The sequence below is a fragment of the Lynx canadensis genome, chromosome D1, assembly GCF_007474595.2.
Source record: "Lynx canadensis isolate LIC74 chromosome D1, mLynCan4.pri.v2, whole genome shotgun sequence".
NCBI classification, from domain to species: Eukaryota; Metazoa; Chordata; class Mammalia; order Carnivora; family Felidae; genus Lynx; species Lynx canadensis.
The window spans coordinates 69,076,289-69,097,318 of record NC_044312.2 but is presented as its reverse complement, the minus strand read 5'-3'; the positions used below and the strand labels follow the sequence as shown (position 1 = coordinate 69,097,318).

The window sequence follows — 21,030 nt, the reverse complement described above, 5'->3', positions numbered from 1 at the left end:
TCTGGAAATGAATATGCAAAAACAGATCAAAATAGTTGCCAATAGTATCTGCTGCTGGGGGAGGGGAGAGAGGCAGACTGAGTTTTTTTTTTTTTTTACTAGATACTCATTCATGCTCTTTGAGTTTTGTACCATTTGTAAGTAAACTATTCAAAATATCAGTTTAAATTTGGAAGAGAAAAGGCCAAAAAAAAAAAAAAAAAAGAGGCAGTAAGCCTACAGAGAGTTGATTCTTGGTTTCTTCTTTTTAAAGAGGTGAGGGTTAAGTTTGGTTTATTTATTGTTCTGATCCCTTTCTCCACCTTCAAAAACATGGTCGCGTATTCAGCAAGAGATTCTAGAATCTAAAGGAAAGCCTCCAGAGGAGGTGAGATGTCGGACCCAGGCCCTAGGTCTGGGCAAAGATGAGGCAAAGACCTCCATCTTGAGACATAGTATTCTGACAAATTAGCCCCGTTATTGAAAACCTGCCCAGCGTTCTCATGCATTTCCATACCATGTACATGCAAAATACGAAAGGAGGGCTCTTAATGAGGCCACTCGTACCTTGTACATTTGCAGCGTGAATATAAAGAAAAAAGGACAACAGAGGAGACAAAATTCGTATAGCAAAGCATGTTTAAGTGAACACATTCCTCTCATTTCATCCCACTTCTGGACTGCTCAAGGAGACAAAGCAATGGTTTATCTTGATTTGCTGTCAGGAATTTACATGAGCACACACAGAAATATTATAGTATTTAGTGTTTCCTAATGAAAAACGTAGTATTTCATTAATCACATAAAAAGAGTTGTATTCTTTTACATAATTGGCACGAGAGAGTACATTGTCTTTATATCTTAAAAGCTCATTATGCTGAGTAACAATGATTTCTTAGAGCAAAATGTCCACGGAAATATTGTGGTGTATCTAAATTTTATGGGTTCTGAGTTACTGCAGATAGAGAGCAGGAAATGCGTCGAAGCTGGAAGGAAATGTTTGGGACAATATGGGAGGCCCAACTTGTTGGGGGTGGGGTGGGGCTGTGGGCTGTAGATGGAGATCAAAATTAATTCCTCAAACTAGAGGTGGGCTTTGGGAAATAAGCCGAAAGTAGTGCCAAAGCAGGCACAGACTTCAGGCGGGTCTACAGGCTGGTGTCCATCTGGCATGTTTAGGAAAATTCTATAACGAAGATATAATATGAGAACGAGTTACTATTTACCCCAAGGCCTTGGTTAATGGAAGGGCACAAGTGTTAAGTACCACAAGCCCCAACCCTCTTCTGGGGGTGTCCCCCTCCCCATGTGAAGTGTGCAAATGCTTCCTCATGCTTCTTGTCCTTCTGGTCACCCCCATTTTGGCCCCTTTTCTATTCTCGCAGAACCCAGCAGCCTGGGACTACCAGACCTATATTTCAGAGTTGGGTTCACAGAGAGGGGATACGAGTAACCGCAAGCCCGCGAGTAAACCCACGCAAGGAAACTGCTCGGCTTGGGTCTAAATGACTTACATTTTTCCTCGCTTGAATTAGCCAGTAATTGCATGTAGGCAGACTTCGCCAGGAATGGTCTAAATGATCAATTAGAAGGCAAAAAGGAGTTCCTTTCTTTAAAGTTCAAGGGTCCCTGTTGAAGGGCCCTGCTTCCCAAGCCACGCTCACGTGGGCCTGCGCCCAGCTCTCTGTGGTGCCTGAGGCTACCGTACATTTGCCTAACGATAATGAATTGAGTACTTATTTTGCAGGAAAATATAGGGCACTTCCATTACATGCAATCAAGCAAAAAGGCTGCAGAATGTGCCACTCCATTAATTTTAAACAGAATTCTTCCCAAATATCACCCTGAAACCAGAGTATGGGGTTATTACAAATCTGAAGGAATTAAGAGTAATTTTCATTTGTACAAAGTAGTGGAGGGACAGGACTCCTGCCCCACACACACACTATTAATTGACTTAAATTGGATTCGCCAATTTCAGTGTGAATCACTAAGCCGCGACGCAGCTCGCCTGGTGGGGGGATGGGTGGGCTCCCGCCATCTTTGAGGGTGCAGGTGCCCAAACCGTCCCCCACAACTATAGACTAATGGGATGGGCTAGTTATTAACAAGCATGTTCAAAGAAGAAAAACACATGCCAGCCTCTGGCAAGTCACGTAACCTCTCTGAGCCTCAGTTGCCTCATCTGAGCATTATAATCTTCCAAGGGGATTATAATACCTGCTTCAGTGGGGATCCTTGAGTGTTAAGGAGTTTGAGGATGTCAGAGCACTTAGCGTGGTGCCCGGCACCTAGTTTACAACCATTAAATGGTAACGATTATCTTCGTTTTCATCTTCTAAGGGGAGTCTCTTGTGCCTAAACTGGTTCCCGAATCGCACTGAGGAACTCTGGAGCTGGCACCAGATGGGAGGAGTGGCTGGGTCAGTCCCCACTGCCTGGGAGGTGTGAGTCAGCCCACCCGGTTACTGATCATTTCCTTCCTAACTTCAGCTCCACTCTCCCCGGGCGGTGGCTGGACTGGCGGGAGAGCACAGAGCTGGACACGGGAACAAGCAGGTTAAGGTGGCCGGGGAACGGGCCAGGGTGCCCCTCACTCCACGTTCCGGTACTTGGTGAAGAGGTTGTACAGCACTCTCAGTGTGGATTTCAGGTCACAGTTGACAATGTCTGCGTAGAAAACAAAACACACGCTGCTTCAGTGGGGCCGCCTAGCCCAAAGCAGACGGCCTTCCTGGTCTCCTTCCTTCCACCGCCTGCCTCGTGTGCCCAGCATGGTCCCGGGGTGGGTGTCCCCCCTCACCCACAGGACATCGTTCTGTGTTCCTGAAGAGCGTTTGGTACTGCTGGGAGAGAAAAAGCATCCCCCACAAGGCCACCAGAGGCAGGTGGGTGGTGAAGGATGGGCAGTGTGCGCAGCAAGAATTTGGAGCGAGGGGCAGAGGTGCCGAGCATGGGGGTCTCCCCTGACCCCAGGGCATGCAAGCTTCGCTCTAGAAGCCACATCTCTGCACGAGGGGCCCCTGCCCCGTCCCCTGAGTCTCCCTGGTCTGTGGGGCTCCTCTGCCTTCAGCCTCGGCCACAGAGCCAGCCAGGAGCGGTGGGGAGGAGTGGAGGGCCTGGGGCTATAGTTGGGGGACCAGGAGGCGAGTCAGGACTGAGCTGCCTCTCCTTAGGCAGGGAGGGCCCCCCCGAGGGCACAGACGCCCACCTGGTGAGAATAAGCAGTAGACCAGGGTCATCAGGGGACAGACTGCTTCAGGTGGAGGACAGGGCAAGGCAGCTGGCTTTGCGGCTGGGAGTTTGTATTTTCAGGAGAGTTCTGCCATGGGTTCCCCAGCTTCTGTACAACCATTTCCTCCCCCCATCCCTTTCTTCTCTGGTTGCCCCTTGAGCCCTGTGCTGCCGCCTCTGTCCTACAAGGCCCCCTCTCTGCTCTGGTCCCCCTGCACACACTCCCTTGGAGAGCTGTCCTTTGAAGAACGGGAGTAGAGAAAACAAACAAGAAAAAGAATTCTTCCTCCTATTTAGGAGTGCGTATTTAGGTAAATAAATCAGGAAAAACAAAAGAAAAAAGAAAAGGAAAGCAAAAGGCAAAAGCCCATGTCAGGAGAGTGGTTACATTTAGAGAAAAGGCTGAGGACACCGTAGCTGGAAGGAAACTGGGAGCTGGGTGGTGGTCACGTGGGTGGCTTGCTGGCTGAGATTTCGCCGACCTGTATGTTTATGTTGCGTGTACCTTTCTGTATATGTGCTGTTTTTCACCACGAGAATGATTTTTAGAAACCGAACTATGCAGAGGGTCAGATGAGGTAAATGATGTAAGAGAAAATATAAACGCTCTGGGATTCAAAGCGGGGAGAGCTCCTGCTGAACCCCTGGGAAAGGAGGGATGGGGGAAGATATCCGAGCTCTAGCCACGCCCGGGTCAGTAGGGACAGGGATCCTTCCAGATCGGGCAGAGAAGGAGGCCAGTGGCTCCAAAAGGCTGGGTTGTGGCTCCCAGGTCTTAGCCTTGGGACCCTTGCAGCTGTGGCTGCCGCAACTAGGCCCCCTCAGGCCCCAGCGTCCAGGCTCTGCAAAGATCAACGCTGACTGGGCTACAAGCCGAGTCCAGGGCCGGGACACCTCCTTAGGGCTGCCCCAACTTCCTCATAGGCCTTATCCCAGCTGTGACCAATCCTGCTCCACCCTAGCTGGGCTCGCATCCTGCTCCAAGTTCTCTTGCTGATAGACCAGGGTCTCCCAGGAACCACTCGAGAGGCCTGGAGCTCAGCTTCCTTTTCTGCTCCCATTTCGGTTCAGGCACATATAGAGTCTCCCTAGATCTAGGGCCCTATCCAGCGGCCCTGCCCTGCTACCTTGCCCTGCCCCTGCCAAGGTACCCTCTGCCAGGAGTCCTATGCCCTGTGGGCTAATTCCTGCTTGTCCCTGACTGCTTGCTGTTGAGTAGTTCTTAAGTTCCACTCAAGTCAATCATTAAGAAGTTAGTCAAGGGAGGAATTGTTGGAAAGCAGAGAGGGACAGAGGTGAGCTCAGCAAGGGACTGAGCATGAAAAGAAGGTAGGGTAGTACCGGGACGAGTGCAACAGGCTCCTGACTGGACTCCTCAAAGCCTCTTGCCCTCTTTAATCCATGCCACCCACTGTAGATAGACTATTCAGTCTCTGGGTATGGTTGTACAGGATGTATACTGCACAACTCCAGGGTGCATTGTTCACATTTCTGCGGTATCATTACCCTAGGCCACGGCATAAATGGTGCCCCTCGAAATTGTGTAGCTCATAACTTGTACGGCCATATAATTATTTCACTTAAGATAAGGTCCAAAATCTTAAATCACGACTTTGCAAGGCATGATGTGAACCGGCCCACCTTTCCAGTCTCACTTCATGCCACACTCCCTGCTCATTCACTATGCACAGGTCACACAGACTTCCTTTCACTCCCCCCCGCACCTCCCCACCCCCCATGGCCGTGCTTCTCCATCACCTTGGCCTCTGCACATGCTGTTGCAACATCTAGATTACCCTTCCCAAATAGCCGACGCCTGAACTTTCTGCAGATCGCAGCTCAAAGCACTGCTTCCTTAGGAAAGCCTTCCTGACAACGGGCCTCGGTGAGGGTGCCCTGCTTTATGGTCTCAGAGCCCCCATGCTTTCCATAGCACTCCCTCCAGTTCTAAATGGGTGATTTGGTGCTCATTTGATGAAATCTGCCTCTGTCCTGGACTGTGTGTGACTTGATCACAGCCAGCCAGCCTTATTTTGCATCTGCGGCTTAATCCGGTACCCGGCATGTGTAGACCTTACAAGATATGAATAGATAGGTAAATGAATGATTGCCCAATGTCATGCGAGCCAAGGAAGAAAATTCTAGGGAGAAGAGAGAGCTGATGGGGCTCCGTGCTCCCACAAGGGTAAGACCGGAAGGAGTTCCCAGGGGACATGGCTCTAACTGGTGGCTGGCCAGAGAGCAAAGCCACGTGCAGGTGGAGGCCACGTGTTAGCCACAGAATGGGCAGATGAGGAATGGAGGCTGTGGGCATGGGCACAAAGGAGGAACTTGGGGGCTGATGGAGGAGAGGCAGAGATGGATGCAGGAGGACTTGTTCTCCCCTTTTAAGGACAGGTGAGTTAGGACGTTTCTAGAAAAGGAAAATGCCCACTATGGGAGAATGTCTCCAGCTGACCATTTAATTTTAATGCCTGCGGAGGTTTGAAGCCCATCTTCACGACAGCTATGCAACCCAGTTAAAGTCACTTGACTTCCTTGAGTCCGTTTTCTCACTGGTAAAACTGGGTTTACAAGAAACATCTAGAACACGTGAAGGCCTCCCTCCACGGTAGTTTTCCTTCCCCTTTCTCGTCTTCACCTGTTATGTACAGCTGCCAAGTCTGTGTAGTGCACAACTCCAGGGGGTGCCATTTACATAGACGGGGCCGCACTCCCTGGGAAACTCGAGTTCCTTCTTTCTATAGGCCATCACCACCAGGTAGGCCTAGTGAAGAGTGGGGACTACAGTCAGAGACACTGACAATGGTCTGTTCTTATCAAGGAAGCCAACTACCGCACAGTTCCAAGCAGGTCAGCAGATGGGCTATGTCAGCCAGGGGAGAGGCTCTGGATTCCTGGGAATGAACTGTGACTCCATGCTATATAAACAGAAACTCTTGAAAGCCCTGGCCTAATAAATTGTGTGATTACTAACTCAGCACTGCTCTGATGACCGCTGTGTGCTGGCCCGGGGCCCCTCTCTGGGAGCGGTCTGCACGGTGGAGCTCCTGGTTAGAAACAACCAGAGCTGGTTAGCCGGCTGGCTGTGGCCAAGGGAGAGACCAATCGGACCCAAGACTACTCTAGGGAGAAAATAGTCTCTCGCCAAGGGGAAAAGGCTCCATGTTTGCTCCTCTCGCCCGGCGGCATTAGGAATGCTTCTTGTTCATTAGCTGACCATCCAAAATGAGTTCATGGTTCTCTAAAGGATGCAGAAGTCAAAGGGGCGTGGGGAACTCTCTTCGCACAGTCTTTACGGAGGGACAGGGCCCTGTATGGCCATGCCCTCCATGGAGCCATCTGTGCCACATGTCTCCCTTATCCCAGCCTGGACCAGTTGCTGAGGCCCTTTCTCAGGAGTTTTCCAGCTGGGTCCCCAAATCCCTTGACCAAGGTGGGAAGACACTGGTAGCTCAGTGCCACCAGGTGGTGGGGGCTGGAATAAGATGGGCACCCACAGGCCAGCTGGGGTGAGCCAGCCTCCATCCCACTCCTGATGGATCTAGCTCATTCTTAGTCCCTGCCTCACTTTCCTGTCTGCTCCCTATTCCCCCCCTCCCACCCACCACGGGATAGGACCCATCCTTTGGAGATGCATCATATTGATGTTGGCCTGCTACCTATCTGGCGCTCTTGCTCTTTTCTTTACATACTAAAAATACTTAAATATGACGAACATCCAGAAAAGTTCGCGTAACCTACATGTATGGTGTTAAATGCTTGGAAGAGAAACCCTATGTAACCACCACCCATGACAGAAGCAGAACATCATCAGCACCCTCAAAGAGCCCCGTCCCCGTCTGGTACATTCATTCCTGCCTGGTACTAGATTTCTCCTGAGTCCCCACTTGGCTATCATGCTAGAGTCTTAACCACGTTCAGTGACACCTCTCCCTGAATAATAACAGGGTAGGCATGTGCATTGGAAGACAGGTGGAGTAATCCCCCAAATAAAAACCCATCAGCTTTATGCCAGTGTTTCAAAGGCTTCGCTGGCCATGAACTTGATGCTAACACTTGGCGTACTAAAAGTTTATGAAGCCTGGGCAGCAAAAGTCATCTGAGATGCAAACCCAGTTCCCAAGAGACTTCAAGGTACAACGGAATTTTGAATGTCAGAGGATGGTCACGAGCTTATTCCGGTCATAAGCCCCTCTCACCTGGAAAAGATAACCAGTATCCTGATTCTTATGGTCATTATTTCCTAGCTCTTCATAATTCCACCAGCAACATAGGTACCTTTATTTTTTAAATTTTTTTTTTAACGTTTTATTTATTTTTGAGACAGAGAGAGACAGAGCATGAACGGGGGAGGGGCAGAGAGAGAGAGGGAGACACAGAATCGGAAGCAGGCTCCAGGCTCTGAGCCATCAGCCCAGAGCCCGATGCGGGGCTCGAACTCACGGACCGCGAGATCGTGACCTGAGCCGAAGTCGGACGCTTAACCGACTGAGCCACCCAGGTGCCCCATAGGTACCTTTAAATAGCAGATTTTAGTTTTGCCTGTTTCTATGTTTGATATAAATGGAATCTACTACATGTATTCTTTTGTGATTTCCTTATTCAAAATTCTGTTTGTAGGGTTCATCCATGTTGCGTGAGCTGTTCATTTTTTTTTTTTTTTAATGTTTATTTTTGAGAGAGAGAGAAAGCAGAGTGTGAGCAGGGGCAGGGAGGGGCAGAGAGAGGGAGACACAGAAACAGAAGCAGGCTCCAGGCTCTGAGCTGTCAGCAGAGAGACTGATGCGGGGCTCGAACTCACAAACTGTGAGATCATGACCTGAGCCGAAGTCGGACGCTTAACCAACTGAGCCACCCAGGTGCCCCTGAGCTGTTCATTTTTGTAAATGATTTTGAGGTGTAATTTGTTTTACTGAGCTAGAACTATAATTATCCAGCTCTAATTTTATAGTTTTTCAAGAATAAGTGCTTCTCAATTTGTTGTCTACTTGCAGTCAATTTTCAGTGCCTTGAAGTGGTCATTTTGGATCCTTTGTCTAGTTTTATACTTGCCTTTTTGCAGAGAATAATCACTGACCTCTTCATGCTACAGTAACTAGAAGTCTTTCCCCCAATTTCTCTGTTCGTTTATTGTCATTGTTGTGTATTAGTCCATGGTGTGGCTGTTCTCCAATTTATCTAGTCTGTTGGGGTGTGCTGTCCAGTCTAGGCTATCATGGATAGTCTTGGACTAGTTTAGTTCCTGGCGTATGGACATGCATATATGTATGAGCGAGTTATTGCATCACAGATGTATTAGTTTCCTGTTGCTGCTGTGACAAATTATCATGTAGTTGGTGGCTTAAAACAACCCAAATTTGTTATCTTGTAGTTCTAAAGGTCAAAGTCCAAAATGGGCTTCCCTGGGATGAATTAAGGTATCAGCAGGCTTGTGATCTCTTTTGGAGACTCCGGGGAGCACTAGTTTTCTTGCTTTTTCTAGCTCTGGGGATTAGCTTCTGTAAGCCTGCATTCTTTGGCTTGTAGCCCCTTCCATCAGCAAAGCCAGCAATGGCTGTTTGAGTCTTTCTTATGCTGCCTCACTCTGACACTGAGCCTTTCTGCTTCCCTTGTGATTATACTGGAACTATCCAGATGCTTTGAGATAACCTCCCTGTCTCAAGATCCTCAACTTAATCACATCTGCAAAATCCCTTTTCCCATGTAAGGTAACCTATCATCAGGTCCGGGGGATTAGGATGTGAACATTTTGGGGGCCATCATTCCGCCCACCATATAAAGCATTACAAATCTCCAACTACATAACATAAAGACAGTAAACTATACAACATATAACGTATATAACATAAAGACAAACTGCTTTAGAAGAATGGTTGTATTTATAGTCACACCAATAGTTTCCGTTGCTCCACATCCTTGCTAACCCTTAATACCATCAGTTTAAAATTTTTGCCACTGTCTTGTGTGCACACTATCTCCTAAAGGAATGAGGAAGAGAAATTGAACCATTTTCCGTATTTCTAGCCACTAAACAAGTCCTTTCCAAATGATCACTTGGACCTCAGCTTCTGTCACCTGCCTGGCTTTTTAGTGTTGCCTGAAGTCTGGCCCCAACTTTTGGACTCTTTAAATTTTAGATATTCCATCAGCCTGCTGGCTGACCTATAGGCTTCATTCCTGCCTGGAACTAGATTTCTTCTGAGTCCCCACTTGGCTATCATGCTAGAGTCTTAACCACGTTCAGTGACACCTCTCCCTGAATAATAACAGGGTAGGCATGTGCACTGGAAGACAGGTGGTGTAATCCCCCAAATAAAAAACCATCAGCTTTATGCCAGTGTTTCAAAGGCTTTGCTGGCCGTGAACTTGATGCTAACACTTGGCGTACTAAAAGTTTATGAAGCCTGGGCAGCAAAAGTCATCTGAGATGCAAACCCAGTTCCCAAGAGACTTCAAGGTACAACGGAACTTTGAATGTCAAACAGTATGGCAGAGAATGAGTTTTCCTGACCTTAAAAACATTTGCCACGAAAAACGCCTCCACCACAGCCAGTCTGATCTTGGAAGAACCCTCAAAGAATTACCCACACTGGCACCTTGTGTAAAGTCTGCAGCATTTACCACTGAATCTACTTTCCAGGTAGAAGCACAGAAACCGGAGGGAATGCTGGGGTATATACCTCTCACAAAGTACAATTTCACAAAATGCCATTTCAGTTCTCCTTTACGCACTGGAAATTTTCAGTGTGGGCATGATGCCCAGTGTAACAACAAATAAAGCAGATGTGTTTTTCCATGGCCATGGGTCAGGAAGTTCCATATTAAGCAGTTCAGTCGGTAATTGTATGAGAAATGTCCTCTAAATGCTGAAATAGCCTTGTAGGTTAATTGATATCGGGAAGGCTGTCTGTTCCGAGAGAAATAAATGCCTGAAAATGGACGTATCAGGAGGAGTACTTCCCATCCGTGACCAGGAAGTTTCATATTAAGCGGCTCGAGAACATGGAAAGAGAAACCCTGGCCAGATCTTTCCTCTCCTGCTTTCTCTCCTACTCTGAAGCGGGTGCCCATCATCTGGCCCCAGGGCTCAGAGTCCGTTCCTAATGGCATGAGGATGGCCAGAGTGACCTTGCCAGGAGAGGGCCCCTAGAAGGAGACCAACCTTGCTAGAAGCCCTCCGGCAGTGACCAGGCGCTCAGAACAGGTGGCAATAAATGAGAATAAGGGATTGGCTTTTGTTGGCCGGAGCTGAGTTAATGAGGTCTGTGATAAGGCATGACACCGGGACACAACCCGCATCTTCATAATCTACCTATCTCCTCTGGTTTTCCTGCTTTCTCCTCCAGCTTCAAGAAAGGCATTTCCACAAGATACTGCCCTTAACCCTTTTCTTTCCTCGGCATGCTTTCCTGTTGTTCAGCTTCCATTAAGTGGGAGACTTCCAGTTACATAACCACAGCCCTGATCTTTTCCCCGAACTCTGGTTCTGCTTGGTCAGTCCTCAGGATTGAGATCCTTATGGCCCCTGCCAAGCCTGCTTTTCCTCCTGGGGTCCCCAGTGTCTCACGTCTAAGTGTCTGTTCTTCACACTGCCTTCCAAATGATCTCTCTGGAACAGATCTTCAATCACATCACTTGCCTGCCTAAGAAACTTCCATGTCTCCCACTACCTACAGAATAAAGTCCAAACTCCCTGCCTTATTAGCATCAGGGCCCTCCAGGACCTAGCACCAGTTCACTTCATCCTCACCAACCATTTCCAATTCATACCCTTCATATTCCAGATGAATAGGCGACCGCTTCACGTTGATGGTCAGGTGCCAGGTGCTGTGTGTCAGACGTCATCCCATTTAATCTTGTCATGAGCGTGTCTCTAGGAGCTCCATTTTTATAGACATGACAAGTAGGCTCAGAGATGATTGATCGGTAAGTTGCCCAAGGCCACACGGCTAGCTGGTGGGGTGGGGACTGGATCCGGGGCTGTCACCAGCTTAGCCCCATGCTCTGCTGTCTCACAAACGGGGCTCCTCCCCATCCCCCAGGCAGGACTTTTGCTCCCGCTGTCATCCTATCTGGGATGCCGCCTCCTCTGTCCTATCTGATCTTTACGGTTTAGCCCAACTGCCATCATCTCCATTAACCCGTCATCTGCCCAGTCTGAAGCGATGTCACCTCCTCAATTCTCTCGCTCTCTTAGCTGTCCCTCTTTCATGGTAGTGGCCACAACTGTCATTCCGTCGTGCTTACCGGGTGCATCTCTGGTGACCCCCGAGTGGCTGCGAGTGCCTTCAGGTCAGGGACAGCCCACCCCTGTTGGCACGTCACCACCTGTGGGGTCTTGGGCCCGCTGGACAGTCAGTGAATGACCCTCCCCGCCCCCCAAAGTGGAGGTGTGGATGGAGGAGCAGGTGCAAGTTAACAATGGGGAGCTTACGCAGCCAGCCCCTACTGATCCACTTTCCTTTCAACGACTAGGCGGGGGCAAGCAAAAGGGCCCGCAAATGGAAAACAGAAAATTATCTGCAACACAGTGTTGACTCACCAGCGCTGATAAAATGGAATATTTCAGTCAGGAAGTCAATAAACGTCCGTACCAAGGAGGCTCCCAGGAGAAGCGTGCCTCCCATATGCACAGAGGCACACGGCTCCAAGCGTGAGCCCGGGAAGGCTGCATGAGCAGCCTGCTCCTTCTGTGTTTTTATCCAGTCTCACATTTTCGACCCAAGCCCAACATATCAGGCCTCGTCTTGGGGCAGAGTTGGAGTGAGCGAAGAACAGAAAAGGGAATGACGCTCAGAGCAGAGCTGCCGGTGACGACTCCCGCTTCCTCCCCTTGCCTGGCTGGGGCGCAGCTGTGTGACAGGTCAGCGGCCTGTCCAGGGACGGAAGAACCTGGAAACTGGGCACAGGGCAGGTCCTGCGGCACCCCCCGCTCAGGCCTTACTCTGCAATCCCATGTGTGGGATCTTTACTTGCAGTCACAAAGGATCTCTAGGACAGAGCAGCTGCGCCCCGTCCCACCTCCCCCTGCAAATGGCAAAGACGACTTCAGAGAAGAGACATTCCCCTGATACCAGTCGAACACGAGGCCTGCCCTGTGCCCTGAACACTCACGTGCGGGGTCTTATCACAAACCCAAGGAAGAGCAAAGTACCTTCTGGCCGTGGTTTTGGCTTTTCCAATCCCCCGTCTTGCATGAGCTCGAAGGCAAAGGAGACATTCAAGACCTGGAAAGAGAAACGTGGTGGCTGTGTCATTGTGCACTGATTCCTGGATCATTGGGACTCCCGGGACCTGACCCTGGAAAGCAAAGGATCCAGCACTGTAGCCAGGGGGGCAGGGGCTGAGTAAAACTGAGGCCCTGATTTGAAGGAGAAATGAAGCTACCAAGATGGGCAGGCCATGTGGAGTGTGAGCTGGCCGGTCCCAGCTGGCTGTTGGTGAAACGTTCCTGGAGAAGTTCAAGATCTTCTTCCTGTCCTGCTGTGTTCCCAGGTCAACTGCCAGGACTTTAAGCTTAGGGACTCAGGGTGCACAGTTGAAAGGATCAGATGGAAAACATGTTCAAGAGGCAGAGAAGGGTTTCTGCTTTGGACCAAACGTCCCTTGTCTAGCGGGCACGCCGTGGTACTCATGAGAGGCATCAGAACCCGGCTGAGTGTGAGCGTTAGGTCTGGCCGGCTCTGCCGCCACCCTCCCTGTCATGTCTAGGGGGAGAGGAGGCTGGGCTGTGCCCGTGGCAGGAGTGTATGGCTAGGGGATCAGGCCGCAAAGGGAAGGAGAGCTGTTCAGAAGGCTCAGCGGTCCGCAGGTAGCTCCTTCCCAGCTCGGCTGTTCATCAGAAGGGGCCCCACATCCAACCATGGAGACTCTGGGCAGATGGGAAGCCGCTGCCTTTTCCCCGCGAGGGGAGATGGATGGGGGGATGAGGGCTGGGGCCCTCCCTTGACGTTCCCTCTACTTACCTTCTGTTCAAAGCTGTCCGGGGTCAGGAAGAAGCTGTGCAGGGGCACGAAGTAGCCCTCCAGGAGCCCCATGAGCAGCACCAGGTACACCCCATCTGCAAACTGAAGGGAGAGGGCCAGGTGAAGGCACTGGACCCCTGAGCCCCCCGAGGCAAGCCCTATCCAGGGGGCTCATCAGCTGTCATGGCAGCGCCCTGAAGGCTCCATCCCCAGGCAGGCTGCTGGCAGAGGGTCAATGGCAGCGGCCTGAGGCAGGAAGGCCTGTGTGCAGCAGGCCCGGCCCATGTCTGGCCGGTCCAGTCCGGGAGCCACGGCCCACGGTCTGGCTCTCGGCTGATCCAGCATGTATTGAACACTGAGCGTGTGCCCAGCCCTGATCTGGCCCGGGGACCACAGAGAGAGGTCAGTGTGGCCCTGCCCGTGAGGGGCCCACAGTCTAGTGTGGAGGAAGGCAGTAGCTGCTCTGATGGAGGCAGGCACACTGGCCCGTGTGAGATTGACTGAGGTCGGCCACTCCCCCTGAAGACCATGGGGAAGGCTTCTGGAGGTGGCACAGCCTGAAGAGAGACCTGAGGATGAGTAGGAGCTAGCTGGGACGGGGGCGGGGTGGGGGGGGGTAGGGCACAGGGAGGAGGGAAATGGGGTTGAAAGCCCACGGCAGGGTGACTTTGGCTCTGTGAACAGAGAAAGAACTCTAGTGTTCCGCAGGCCTGGGCTTTCTCCTTTGTCACCTCTCGTTGTATTATTGTTTGAGAGGCAGCAGGGCATAGCTGTTAAGTATATGGCTCTGGCCCTAGGCCTCCAGCTGTCCTGCTTATTAGCTGTGTGACTTGAGAAAGTTAGGTCACTTGTCTGTGCCTCATTTTTCTCATCTGTGACGTGGGGAGAATGAGAGTACGGTACCTGCTCTAGAGGTTCATCATGAGGATAAAGCAGTTAATATGTGCAAGGTGCCCAGAACACTGTTTGGCATGTAGGCGACACTAAATATTAACTATCACTATTACTATCTGGGACGACAGCAAAGCAGTCAGGATACAACTTCCTGGCTCCTGTTGACGAAGCACAGCTGTGTGCTGAGGGCCACAGCGAGAGGCATAGAGCCTGGTCCCTTCCATCAAGGACAGTTGGGAACCTGGTCTGAGGGACAGTAGGCTCCTGAGCGAAGTGGGAGGTGCGGGTCTTCTGCTGCGGGAGGGCAAGGAGAATGTGCAGTGGGCAGTCAGCGCAGGTTTCGCGGAGGCGGTGAGGGGCCTGTGAGATGAGGGGCATTTGGGAGGAGTAGGCGTGCCAGGGGCCAAGGATGGTCTGAGCAAAGATCTAGGCGTCAGGGGCACCTGGGTGGCTCAGTTGGTTAAGCATCTGACTTCGGCTCAGGTCATGATGTCCTGGCTTGTGGATTCAGGCCCTGCATCGGGCTCTCTGCTGTCAGCACAGACCCTGCTTCCAATCCTCTGTCTAGCCTCCCCCCTCTGCCCCTCCCCCGCTTGCTCTCTCTCAAAAATAAATAAAAACATTAAAAAATTAAATACAAAAAAGATCTAGAGGTCAGATGGATACCTAAAATTAGAGAACCCTTCAAAGGAGGTGGGGCCCCCAAGTCTTTGTGGGCATAAACCCCAGTTGTTAAAGAGGTCTTAAGAGCTCAAAGTTCTTGGAATCCTCTCAGGGAACTTAAAACAAAACTAGACAGAATTGCCTGGAATGTGAGCTGGACCATGTCTGCTGGGTGACCAGCTGGTGGGCTTGTGGCTCAGGCTTCATGATGGGTGTCCCGCCCGGCCTTGAACTTGACCTTAGGAACAAGATTCTTCCCTGCTTCCAGCCAGCTGGCCTTCAATTCCAGTGGGGAGGGCCTAACCCTGACTCATCCTCAGGCCATGCCAGGGTGAACGGGAGAACAGACCCCAGCGTCTGTGTCAGAATCAAGGCCCTCCCGTGGACCTAGCTGGGCCTCTTTTTGGCAGTGGCTGGAACTGACTGAGAGTAAAAAGAATCCAATATGTCTACCCAGGGGAGGACCCTGGGTTAGGGTCAGGTCTGCTCACAACTCTGAGTGCCGCTGACTTAGACTGTCCCCACCCCTGACTGCTGGTTCTGACGACTTGGTGGTTGAACCTGCAGACAGGCACCAAATGTGCCTGGCAGAGGCTGCCTCTCAACCCTCCTTGCCCGTGAAAACTGAAGTGGGAATTCCAGAACTCATTCTAGCTCTTCCGAGGACACATCGCTTTTCTAGAGGGTTCCCTGTCTTCCCAAAGAGTATAGAGTACGGACAAGACACACTCAGGAAAGCTCAGTGGCAGACCCGGGAATCATCTTTGAACGTAACAGGAGGTGCCCACATATCCTCAAAAGAAAACCACACTTTAGAAGTTCATCACAGATGAAAGGGGGTTGGGAAACAGGGTACATTGCACGGTCTTTAAAAAAAATTTCTTAATGTTTATTTTTGAAGGAGAGAGAGAGACAGGACATGAATGGGGGAGGGGCAGAGAGAAAGGGAGACACAGAATCCGAAGCAGGCTCCAGGCTCTGAGCTGTCAGCACAGAGCCCGACGTGGGGCTCGAGCTCATGAACTGTGAGATGGTGACCTGAGGTGAAGTCAGATGCTTAACTGACTGAGCCACCCAGGCACCCCGAATTGCACAGTCTTTAAGTACCTCCTGATAAAGATTAATTATAAAGGCGGGGAAAGCTTTACAGTAGAGAAATCTGGTGGACACTAACCAAGTGACCAAAGTTACTGTCACCAGGAACGGGACTAAGGGACAAAGTGCCTGAGAAGAGCACAGTGTTACGGGGGTGGAATTGTCACTGAAAATGCATAGCCTGAATCTAATCATGAGGGGGGAAAAAATTGAGGTCCTATGAATCTAATGGCCTGCACTCTTCAAAAATGTCAATGTCCTACAAAAAAGGGCCGAGGATTTGTTCTATATTAAAAAGAGACTAGGGGTGCCTGGGTGGCTCAGTTGTTAAGCGTCTGATTTTGGCTCAGGTCATGATCTTGTGGTTTGTGAGTTCCAGCCCCGAATTAGGCTCTGTACTGACAGCTCAGAGCCTGGAGCCTGCTTTTGGATTCTGTGTCTCCCTCTCTGGCCCTCCCTTGCTCATGTTCTGTCTGTCTCTCTCTCTCAAAAATAAATAAACAGTAAAAAAAAGGTAAAAAAAAGAGACTATTGAGACATGGCCATTAAAAGCAGCCTGAGAATATTAAGACAACTGTTTCTTTGATCCCTATGACACTGTCCTAAGTAGCCAAATATCAATGACTTCATGTGGTTCAACCTAAATAGACTAATGTATTGATGTGAAAATTGCTTGAATCTGATAATTGTAATGTGATTATTTAGGAGAGTACTTGTTCTTAGAGATGTACGCTGAAGTATTTAGGAGAGAGAGAAACAAATGAATGTGGTCAACTGCCAAAAACTGGTGTAGGTAGGTGAAACGTGTACGAATATTCATGATGATATTCTTCAAACTTTTCAAAATAAAACACTGGAAAAAATCAGCATTCAACGCAGTTCACCCCTGTGAGCAGGACAGAATCTCACTCCCTCCTGGGAAAGCTTCAGGATCAGCATGGAAAGCCACCCTGGCAATGCAGGGATAGGGCACTTGGAAGAGTGGCTGTTGAACAGGGCCTTGCCCCCACGCTGCGCTCAGGGCTGTCACCCACCTGGGTTTCCAGTTCTGTGACCTCCAGGTTCAGTTTATTCAGGTGCTTGTTCACAAAAGTGATGAGTGTCTAAAAGAGAAGCACAAGCCAGGCATTGAGATGGAGACTCTCGCCAGTGCCAGACGTGGTGGCCACCTGTGTGACCCTATTGTGAGGACGAGGACCAGTGTAATAACCTAGGACAAGGCCCAGCCAACGGTGCTGCGCCAGGGATCACTGCTCAGCTGGGTGAGAATAAGCAGCCTATGAGGCTCTTCTGCAAAGCTCCTTGAGTTCGCAGGAAAGGACGGCCCCCAGGATTTGTGGTCTCCTGCACTGTGGGATTCAAATAGCCAGTCTCAGGAATGTGAAAGGGGCAGGGAGTCCCGAGAAGGCAGAATGATAGGTGCAATGTTCCAGGTCAGAGTTGGGGGGGGAGGGTGCCAGAGAAGAAGTGACCTCACCAGGTCCCTCCTTCAGACCGTCCTAGGGGCAGGTGCCCTGTGCCTGGGGAGGAGGGAGGGCTGAGTGAGGAGGCCCGGTTGGTTGGGGGTTCAGTGTGGATGGGAAGACAGGGTGCTTGTAGCTTCAGAACCCCCAGGAGACACTGTCATCCTGATGGGAGAAGGGAGTGGGTAAGGTATCCAGTGGGAACGGGACGGGTAAAGTGTACATCAGGTGGGAAAGCCCCGAGTTTGCCGAGAGCTGGCGAGGACACCAGTTTGAAGAAGCTTGCAAGCTGCATGCGTGTGTTCTACTGTTTGGTGCAGCTCACCCCCCTCCCTCCCAGGCACCTCTTGCTCACCTTTTTCACTACATTGAGCTTGTCTGGTGCATGGTCAAACAAGGTATCAAAGGCATCACGTTCTGGAAACACAGGAAAATGTCAAATGCAGCAAAGACCTGCTTCCTGGTGGGGAAGCCCACCCCAGGGCCCGGCCAAGATGGCCACCAGGTCAGATATAGGCAGGAATTCTTTGGTGCGTGAAACCGTGCTGGGAACTCTAGAAACTGGGTTTGGGTAGGTTTTGGGGATTGATTCTTAGCTTAGGGGCTTTCTCTGTTTCTCTGTGTCTATTCTCTAGGTCACCCCTCTTTTGGGCTGGGAGTGGGGGGCTCTGTTAGGCTGTGGAATCCCAGATTGACTTGGGATTTCTCTTCACTATTTATATCCATTACATCATGACTTAGTTATGGGCCTAAAGGGTTTCTGAAGCTTTTTGGAGGTAGAATGTTATCCAAATCTCAAATCACCTCACCCGCTAATTTTCAAATCCAGGATACCCATGACAAACATCCGTGCACGGATAACCGGATTGGGAGCCTGGGAGCCCCGGGATAGAATGTGTGGTCTTCCTCTTGAGTGATCTAGTCACTTCGACCCTTGTGCTTCAGTTTTCTCTTCTATAAAATGCCGTCTGAAAAACCTTTCCCAGGTGTGTGGTGAGGACGAAAGAGAAGAAGGCACGTGCATGCATTCTGTAAACTCTGAAGTGTGTGCTGATCTGAGTTTGTTAGCATGACTGGGATATCTCTCACATTATCCATAGTATATACAGGATCATTGAAAATGGCAAAGCCACGCCCCTTGCCGGGGTTTTTCTTGCTGTAGCCCCCAGATTCTCTAAACTGAGACGTAAAATAGAGGATAGGATCTGAGGCAGGGGATGAGAAGAATGTCCAGGAGGGACCCAGGGCTGGGAAGTTTGGTGGTCCCGGGGTCTGCCTTTTCCTGCTCTTGCACTGATGAATAAATCTGGGACCGCCAGAAGGGTGACTGAGGTCTCTAACGTTCAGACGGTATAAACAAACCCAAAGTTCTGGGAAACTGGAGCGGGATGACGTGTGATGAGGAAAGAGGGCGAAGACTGCTTCTAGAAGGGCTGGACTGAGCGGGGACAGTGGACTTTCCCAAGCGTGTACATACACCTCTTTGCTTCCACAACAAACTTAGAGCATGACCGCCCTGCAAATGCCCAGGACCCATCCAGGGCCTGGCAACGTCAGTGCTCTGGCTACTTACAAGAGGACTGGGCAGCCGTGGTTAGATTTCCCCTTCCCACCGGTAAGCCGACCCTCCCTACCAAGTGGCCCTGTCACCGGGCTGGTGCAGACACACACGCAGGAAGTAAGCTGAGTGCCTGTTCTTCCCAGCTGCTGCAGAATTAACTAGAAACCCCGTGGCAGCCACCAGCACCAGAGGATAATCTTATGCAACTCACCGTGCCTTCCGGAAAGAGCCCTGCAGGAAAAGGAGAAAGGAAACAGCATGATTCTTCTTCTTTGCCCTTCACTGAAGAGCCCACAAAGCTTCCTTCCTTGGCACTTTCTTCTGCACTAAGTCTCCAATTATTGGTAGTCCTTACCCTACTGCCACCTGTTTTTCCCTCTGCCATACAGATAGACTGGTGTTTGCATAAAGCCTGGTGTAAGTGATATTTAAAGGACTATTTCTTGCCTTAAGTAAAATCACACTGTTGCTTATAGTTGAGAAGGAATATCGGACTCGGGGCTTCAACACTCCCAACCACTGCACTGCATCAGCTTGGGGATGTCAGCTTTGTCTTTCTCTAGTTCATCCTGTGATTCCCACCAAATCGCACCTGCCATTGACTCAGAATCAGTTTCTCAAATAGGGCAGGAAATAGAACCATACTCATGCCAACGAAGCCTCAAAGTACTAACGGCACAAGCATTAAAACAGACTACTTAGGTCTGAATCCCAGAGACGCTGTGTGACCTTAGGCAAGCTACGGAGCCTCTCTGGGCTCCCGGTCTCTTCTCTCTAAAAGGAGGATGATAATGGTAAATACTCCAGTAGGGTGTTCGGAGCATTAAATGACTTAATATGGAGCAAGACTTTAGCATAATTCCTAGTATATAGTAAGTGCTCAGTTCGTTTTTTTTCTGAATACGTTTTTGGTTCCTATCGTATCGGTTTATTCCAACTGTGCATCTATCACCTACTAGATGATGACCTGTGGGTAATGTACTGGAAGGGATAATGAACTTGGGAGTTAGGTGTTGGATAGACCAAGGACAGTTGCTTCTTCACCTTTGGGATGTGTGGTTTTAGGAGGAGTGAGCGTTGCTTTGTGTATTTTGAACATCAGTAGATACGAAAATGCTTCATAAAGTGTTCTGTGTTGCTGTTATTAGGAGTTCACATCCACCCTCATGTCTGTGTGGCAAGATGGCAGAGGAAGACCACAGGAGGCCTGGCGTGCAGCCGACAGAGCACTGCAAACCCAAACGTCACGTCCCCTGACTCCTCTCAGGTATGTCTTTCTCTTTTCCAGAAGGTGAAACAGCGGGCGTGGACAAGCCCAGCAGAGGGTGGGAGGTGAGGGGCAGGGAGGCGTCCCTCCTGCCCCTCACAGAGCCAAGGCCAGGAATCAGCATGCTTTGTGTGTCAGCAGCCCTACTGGCCGCCAAGACTGGCCCCGGAGTGATGCGGAAGCTGTCCAATAGGCTCTCCACAGGCCATAAACTGGGCCCCTTGGGAAGCGCCACTCCACGTCTCTGCCCTACCCTGGGCTTTTTTTTAAGGCACAAGCACACTGTGGTCCAGGCAAGCGGCACCCTGGAGTTCCCTCAGCCACCACCGGGGAGGCAAATTGCCTAGAGACTGGGCAATGCTTGGAGGGTGAGGGTCAGCCGTGGTGGGGGAGAGCCACGACAGGCAGCGCTAATGGTCACGGGGGCCCAGCCCTTGCCACAGTGAATCGTCACAACCTCTCTGGTTAGGAAAACACTCCCCACTTCAGAGATAAAGAAACCAAGGTCTGAGCGGGCGGGAGAGTCTGGATTTGAACTCAAGTCAGGCCGGCTTAAAGGTCCCTCCTCCCTGCCCTTTCCACTTCGTTCCTGTTCAAGAGAACATAGAGGAAAGCTGGGGTCTCAGGGGATGCTGAAAACACACTTTGCCCGTGGCCCGGGCTCAGGCCTGCCCAGTGATCTCAAGACCCCCGCCTTTTTTCTACCTAAGAACAAACTTCTCTGTCCCGTGGCAAACCTCCTGCATTCTGATATGCCAACTGCTTAACGGGGAAACGAAAAAACACCAAGCACCAACCCACCACTCTAAGGTAGAAAAGGGTTTTCTGGGTCATGGCACGTGACCAAATTAATCAGATTGAGAAAAGGAAGAAAACGTCCTTTTGGAGGCTCGCAATTTAAATTCA

At 50.4% G+C, this 21,030-nt stretch overlaps 1 protein-coding gene across 1 annotated transcript in view; it reads right to left on the bottom strand.

Annotated features, from left to right (window-relative positions):
- Window positions 1-600: 600 nt before the first annotated feature.
- The window catches only part of PARVA (parvin alpha), a 173,129-nt gene continuing 152,699 nt past the window's right edge, over window positions 601-21,030 (bottom strand). The window contains exons 8-13 of the mRNA XM_030332653.2: window positions 19,069-19,088; window positions 17,652-17,713; window positions 16,868-16,936; window positions 13,182-13,283; window positions 12,371-12,443; window positions 601-2,649 (exon numbers count right to left, since the gene is read on the bottom strand). Coding sequence (XP_030188513.1) covers window positions 2,573-2,649; window positions 12,371-12,443; window positions 13,182-13,283; window positions 16,868-16,936; window positions 17,652-17,713; window positions 19,069-19,088 — 403 coding nt within the window. The 3' untranslated portion in view covers window positions 601-2,572. The remainder of the gene's footprint in view (window positions 2,650-12,370; window positions 12,444-13,181; window positions 13,284-16,867; window positions 16,937-17,651; window positions 17,714-19,068; window positions 19,089-21,030) is intronic.